General features: G+C 40.9%; 1 protein-coding gene across 1 annotated transcript; it reads left to right on the top strand.

Moving 5' to 3' along the window:
* The first annotated feature begins 1,287 nt into the window (after window positions 1–1,287).
* Window positions 1,288–6,053, top strand: TXNIP (thioredoxin interacting protein). The gene is made up of 8 exons (XM_056546663.1): window positions 1,288–1,692; window positions 2,702–2,774; window positions 2,868–3,015; window positions 3,299–3,401; window positions 3,541–3,797; window positions 3,911–4,070; window positions 4,156–4,307; window positions 4,426–6,053. Exons 1-8 carry the CDS (start codon window positions 1,443–1,445, stop codon window positions 4,456–4,458), a joined length of 1,176 nt encoding a protein of 391 aa, XP_056402638.1. The 5' UTR covers window positions 1,288–1,442; the 3' UTR covers window positions 4,459–6,053.
* Window positions 6,054–7,238: the final 1,185 nt, after the last annotated feature.

Here is a 7,238-nt window from a genome sequence, read left to right as displayed (position 1 = left end):
CTAATGAGATTTATTTTTATTTAAAGATTTTTTTTATAGAGATATTTTTAGGTTTTCGGTGGGATGGCCATAGCCTTTAGGGTCTAATGAGATTTTTTTTATTTAAAGATTTTTTTATAGAGATATTTTTAGGTTTTCGGTGGAATGGCCATAGCCCTGGGGGTCTGATGAGATCTTTTTTTTACATTTTATTCTTATGCCAGCCCGAACCTGGACACATACACTTATAGGTCTGAACAACCCCTTTAACCCTGGGGGGAAAAAAACAGACTTCTCGGAGGAAACGACGGGGAAACTACCCAAATATGAAGAGAACATACAGACTCTCGGTCCGACTCTATCCCAGGACCCCAAGGCTACTATGCAAACCACTGAGCGCCCTAAGCGGTTAGCATTTTAACCCCTCAGGCCGCACTTTCCATTGACCACCTGTAACCAGAAATGTACGACCGAGGGCAGTGGTATTCAACCTGCGGACCTCCAGATGTTGCAAAACTACAACTCCCAGCATGCCCGGACAGCCAACGGCTGTCCGGGCATGCTGGGAGTTGTAGTTCTGCAACATCTGGAGGTCCGCAGGTTGGAGACCACTGACCTAGGGGTTCGGATGTAGCCTTCATGAAACACAATAAACATTTTGTCACGGATGAGAGGACCAGGAGGCCGGAAATGCCAGGTCCACGTATATTACTTAAAAAAAAAAAAATGAATAAAAAAGTTGATAGTAGTCATATTAAAATAAAGCTGACCACAGGCTGAGGTACTTTTTTTTTTATTTTTTTTACTAGAGCAGTGTTTTCCAACCAGCGGCTGTCCAGGCATGCTGGGAGTTGTAGTTTTGCCACAGCTGGAGTCACACAGGTTGGAAAACATTGTAGTAGAGTTATACACCTCATAACTGAAAATCCCCGTCCACTTCCCCTCTCAGTGCTTCACCTGACAGCTGAGTAGGATTCCAGCCATAGACATGTCAGGCTGACAGGACAGGGATCACTTTACCTCACAGTATTTCCCACACTCCACACACCCGCCCTTCTCCCCTCCGCGCTCTCTGTGACAAAAACAACTTCAAGGAATGAGCACGGAGGCCACGCCCACCTCATGCTTCCCGCTGCTTTCATGCCCTGTCCACGCGGCGCCGCGGCGCCTCCCATTGGCTAAGGGCTTAGGAAACAACAGTGCGGCGACCAATGAGCGAACTGTACACGAGGTGAGCACGACTTGTAGTTGTGGGTGCACGTGGACGGTGGGCGGGGCCGCGAGAGGGGCGGGTATATATTCGGGCAGCTTCCGGATGTTTACAAGTACTTTGGCTGCAGCGAGTGAGGAGCTTACAGTGCGCGTGCCATAGTAGACCCATAGACAATTACCAGGAGTCCTGAACAAACAAAAAACAGTATTTTACTTATTTTATTCAAAAGTGAATATTACACACAGACACCATGGTGGTCTTCAAGAAAATCAAGTGCTTCGAGGTGGTCTTCACAGAGCCTGACAAGGTCTACTGTGGAGGGGACAAGGTGACTGGAAAGGTGCTGGTGGAAGTGTGTGAGGTCACCAGGGTGACAGCGGTCAGGGTGCTGGCCTGCGGAGTGGCCAAGGTCCTCTGGTCCAGTGGATCCCAACATTGCAAGCAAGCGATGGAGTACATGCGATACGAGGACACCCTGCACATGGAGGACCAGCCTACTGGTGAGTGCATACAATGGGATCTGGGGGGGGGTTTGGGATGTTACGGTATTACTTACTGATCATTTTAGCATTTTTGCTTATCCGATTGTTTGTTCATGGAAATGTATATCGGTTGGATTTATTATTAGAAAATGTGTTTCCTAGAATTCGGATATTTGGAGTGGTTTTATGAATTGGAATATATATATTAGTCCAAAAAATTGCAGCACTACTTTACCACAGTAGACGGGTGCCAGCCCGATCAGGCTCGATCACAGCCAAATGTAGATAACATCAAAAATGGTACGGCTCTCCAAATATCCAAAAAAATAACTATTTATTCCACATGTCAAACAGTGCGAATAGTTATTTTTTTGGGATATTTGGAGTGCTGTACCATTTTTGATATGTTGCACAGGCAGAACTAAAAGTCTCAGAATGTACTGCATCTGGGGCCTCGTCTACATGTGAATGATTGTATAATGGCTGTATAACCTTGTATACGGAGAGTATGTATATATATATATATATATATATATATATATATATATATATATATATATATTGTCTTAGTTCACATGAAATTCCCACCCCCCTCTTTTAAGAGTCCACAGCTATAGATATTTGGAAGCTATAAATTGACAAAACCAAATATCTTTTTGAAAATGTGAGGTTAAGTTTTTGCCTTTTACGGGATCTGCGTTCGCTCCTTAGTGCAGGTTCTTGGTACAAGCAGCAGGTCTTGGCATGAAACTCCTTGTCCGTGCCGAGAGGGTGAGCTCAGTACTGTATTACGCACTGTACATAAAACATGATGCGGTGACACCGCACTGATCAGATTTAGGATTCCCCCCCCCCCCCAGAGGCCTTTGGCAGAACACACTGGTGTAGTGGCAGAATTTTGACTATTCAGGTCCAGCTGTTGTTCCAGATTCAGAAGAGGTTACTGTGCTCTAAATGTCATTTACTGGTATGCAATGAAAGCTGCTGTAATATTGACAAACTTATAATAATTGTTTTATTTTTGCAGATTCTGATGGCTCTGTAATCCTAAGACCTGGCAACAAATACGAGTACAAGTTTGGATTTGAGCTTCCTCAGGGGTGAGTTATCTTGTACACCAGCAGTAGGGTGCGATGTGTCATATGTTGAATATAATGCAGTTGGACTAACCTGGCTTCTCTATCCTTCTCCAGGCCTTTGGGTACCACTTTCAAGGGAAAGTATGGATCTGTAAAATATTGGGTCAAAGCATTCCTTGAACGTCCATCACATCCAGCTCAGGAGGTGCGGAAGAATTTCGAAGTGGTTGACTTTGTGGATGTTAACACTCCAGATTTATTGGTAAGTGTTATATTTTCTGTTGTATGCTTTACTAAGGTGTCTCTGCATTTTTCAGTCTATATTACAGACAGACAAGTTGTACAGAAGCTGCTTTTTCATGTAGTCGTGGTATCTAATTAACTTGTGCAAGGCCAAAGTTTCTAGTAAATTCTAGTGTAATTTAGTAATATAGTTGGCATATTAACGGCACAAGTCAAGATGTCAACGTTATTAGACTGTAATCTGTTCTGCTAGTTTATCTGACCAGTGAACTAAGACTAACCAGATTTTTGTCATGTTACAGTCTCCTATTTCTGGCAAGAAGCACAAGAAGATGACCTGCTTGTTCATTCCTGATGGACACATCTCCATGAGTGCCAGTATTAACCGCAAAGGATTTTGTGAAGGTGAGTTGCCTCTTGCAGTTTTTATTATCCATATAATTGAAGTAGGGAATTGCTGAGGACAGCACCTCTGGTTGTCTTTTTAGAATTGCTTAGTTACTGGGTTATGGCCTAATGGTTTTTGCTTTTTCTGCTGTTTTAGGTGATGACATCTGCATCTCTGCTGACTTTGAAAATACCTGCTCCCGTATTGTGGTCCCCAAAGCTGCCATTGTCTCAAAGCACACTTATTTGGCCAATGGCCTAACCAAAATCTTCACCCAAAAGCTCTGCAGTGTCAGAGGAAATCACATAATCTCTGGAATGACAGACTCTTGGAGGGGAAAGAGCATCCGTATACCAAAGATCAAGCCATCCATCCTTGGGTGTAACATCATGCGAGTGGAGTACTCCTTACTGGTACGTAGTTCCTCCATATATATATATATATATATATATTTTTAGTTTCCCTATAACCTCAAAACATCTTAACAAAATATCACACATTACTCTAATGAAATAATTCATTACAGGTTTATGTCAGTGTTCCTGGAGCAAAAAAGGTCATTCTCGATTTGCCCCTTGTGATTGGCAGCAGCTCATCTGGTCTTAGCAGCCGCACCTCAAGCATGGCCAGTCAGGCAAGCTCTGAAATGAGCTGGGTTGAATTAAACATACCTGGAACTCCGGAAGGTAAATAGTGCTTTTTTTTAATGTTTTTAATTTGTTAAAATCATTTAGCCAAACCATGATCTAAAGAATTTGTTTGTCTCTTTAGCTCCACCATGTTACTTGGACATCGTGCCTGAAGACCATAGGATAGAAAGCCCGACAACTCCTCTGATCGATGAGTTTGACAACATCTGTGACAGTCCCATTTTCATGTATGCTCCGGAGTTCAAGTTCATGCCACCTCCAACATACACAGAGGTAAGAATCTATACCTAAGAATCACTTTTTATCATGTATTTTTAAATGCATTTTTGTTGTGTTTGACCAGACAAAGTAAAAGTACATCTTCTAAAAAAAAAAATAATCTCTTTTCCAGGTTGATGTCAATAAGAACACCTGTGGACATTAAACAGAACAAGAAGCACTTGACTAGTTCACCATTTTGAACTCTTACATAGCACTGTTGCAAACAGTTTCTTAGCCTCATATGGCCTTATCCTGCTGGGGTTCATTTGAAGAAGCTGAAAACAATGCAAAGCCAAATAGTTGGCTAACTTGCCACCCAAAGACTGTCTATTTTGTTCAATGTGCCATCGCAATGCAAAGTCTTAGGGCTAGGGCTGGCCTGCTTAGTGCACCCCCCTGGGCTGGCGTGGGGGAATAGAAGACAGAGAGGACACTCCAATTCACTGTTAGTTCACTGAAAAGTGATGGATACTGATTTAATACCAAACGTGTATCACATGATGACTGGTTTCAAAATCAAGATCAACTTTTTTTTTTTTTTTTTTTATATTTATATTCTGAGTCAAGTATTTCAATGTACTTAAGAGCAAAATGTGTAAATCTGCTATGTTGTACACATTCTGGTGCCTTTTTATACACAAATATATATATTCCAGGTCATTCCAGTTGAGGGCAAATGAACCTCGATCTGCCACGCTTTGTAAAGCGCTCTCTATGAAGAGGTTATATAGACAAAGATACTAAATCTTTTTTGTATTTTCAAAGTAGAAATTTTTATGTATCTTTATGCTCGTGATCTTTGTGTGTCATGGCGCACACTTAATATCCTGAGTACAACCCATATATTGCTCTTAACAAAATCTATAAGTTAATGTGCATGGTTATGTAACAAGCATTTTGTGTTGTCTTGAACATGTTGTAGTGTTTTTGTATTATAAGCGAAAGCAGTGTTATATCTTAGTTTTTTTGTTTTTTCTGTGTAAGCACTTGTCTCATTGTAAGCTAATATTTTTTTCTTTAGGGCAGATAGACTCAACCACTACACCTATGACTTATTCTGTTGCTTTAGCCTGAAGGTCTTCCAGGTCTTTGCAATGCAACTGGTTTTGTCTTATGTAGCAAAAATGGACTGCTGCTTATTTTCTACTATGCCTTTTTGTAAACAGACTGTGACAACTTTTTTTTTTTTTTTTTTTTTAAGTGACTTTAAAACATATTGGCAATAAAGGGAATTTGTATATTCCTACCTGCACAGAGATGCAGTGAGTTATACTCCATTTTGTATGACTTAAAGGGCTTTATAAACATGCTGCAGTGTAATAGAAGCCATACTTTATTATTTTTATTTTTTCAATGCACTTTGGTCTAGGTTTTGGTTACAGAGATTCATGGCAAGTATCTTGTAAAGCAATTTTTGGCAACTTGATGGGTAGGGTATTATGGGACATATCACCAATGCTTGCCTTGTTTCCCTGGTAAAAAAAAAAAATCTTGCGTTTTTTTTTGTTGTTGTTCAGATGTCTGCCTGCTTTCAAGTATTGATACTTTCTAACAGAATGCACTTAAATAGTATTTGTACTGTCCCATGGCACTGCATCTCTACAAGACTTGTACACTATTTGTTGAATGTATGCTTGCATCGAGGAGATCTTTTTATGTATAAATGTTTTGTATATCTGTTAAAGTTTTCTATTTTGTACTATATTTGGCCCAATTTTGGGCATTTTGTTTGTTTTTTTTAAATTTTGAATAAAAGTTAAAATATAATAAAACTTGTACATTTTTGTAAGTAAAAGTTGACATTTAAGGGCTGGGTGGAATAATCCAAGTTGACCCAGAGGCTACATCTCCTAATATTACCTCTAAAGCTACAGCGGCCTCATCTCCTACCTAGCTGTAACAATACATTTCTTCTCTACCATTTTTAGTCTCCATTATGTTTTTTTTTTTTTTTTTTCAATAGAACACTTGGATCACTTTATTTGACCTGGTTTTGAGTTTAGGTTAACATTTAATCATTGGACGCTTCAGAGTGGAGTTAAAATAATTTTGTCCCCTAAATCTGGGCAAGCGGAGTGCGGCATGCTGGGGTTTTAATTTGACAAGAACTAAAAGTTGAAATCAGAGGAATAAACCACAGCAGTAAAGTTTAAAGGGGGAACTCCTGTATATGGCTACTTATCCCCTATCCACAGGATAGACTAAGTGATTGCATGGGTTTGACAGATTGGACCCCTGCAATCACCTGCCCAGCACCCCTGCTTTCCTGGCACACAGTGGTGGTTGACACGCCCCCCTCTATGCATCTCTATTGGAGAGCCGGAGATATAGCATTCGTCTATCTCCAGCTCTACCATAGAGATGTGTGGGGATGCACTGCTCTGTGCAGGAGATTGCGGGGGTTCCAGCAGTTGGACCACCCTGGTGATCAGATGCTTATTCCCTATCCTGTTGATGAGAAGTTAAATACTGGAGTTCCCCTTTTACGACACATGCTCTGTAAATGTTTACAGCAAATTACAAGGCCCAACAATTTGTGGAAGCAGGGCCACAAACAATTGCTAGATCAACCGTGCAGCCCTTTGCTTCCTTCATATGTTGCCACACTCTCCCTATTACATGCGCGGCTGACTAACTTAACTTTTCACAAAGAAGTGTTCAGTTGAGGAAAGAGCATTTTTGTCCTTGGCTGTTCATGGCCCTATTGCACAGGGTGATCTGCCTCTTCGGTCTATATTCTGTGTAACAATGCTCTCCGTAAGTAGGGCTAGCGGACCTGCATCCCTCCCATACAATACAGATCTGCAATCTGAAGAAGGGATATGCTGATCCCAAAACGTGTCATTGCCTGCATGCATTTTAAAATAGTTTTATTACATTTAAATTTTAATGTAACCTACGTCTTCCCTGAACCATCTTTGGACTGAGCAGCGCCGGATGCAA

Source organism: Hyla sarda, chromosome 11 (genome assembly GCF_029499605.1).
Source record: "Hyla sarda isolate aHylSar1 chromosome 11, aHylSar1.hap1, whole genome shotgun sequence".
Lineage (NCBI taxonomy): Eukaryota > Metazoa > Chordata > Amphibia > Anura > Hylidae > Hyla > Hyla sarda.
Note: the sequence above shows the minus strand (reverse complement) of the source record. Positions and strands in the feature narration are given on the sequence as shown.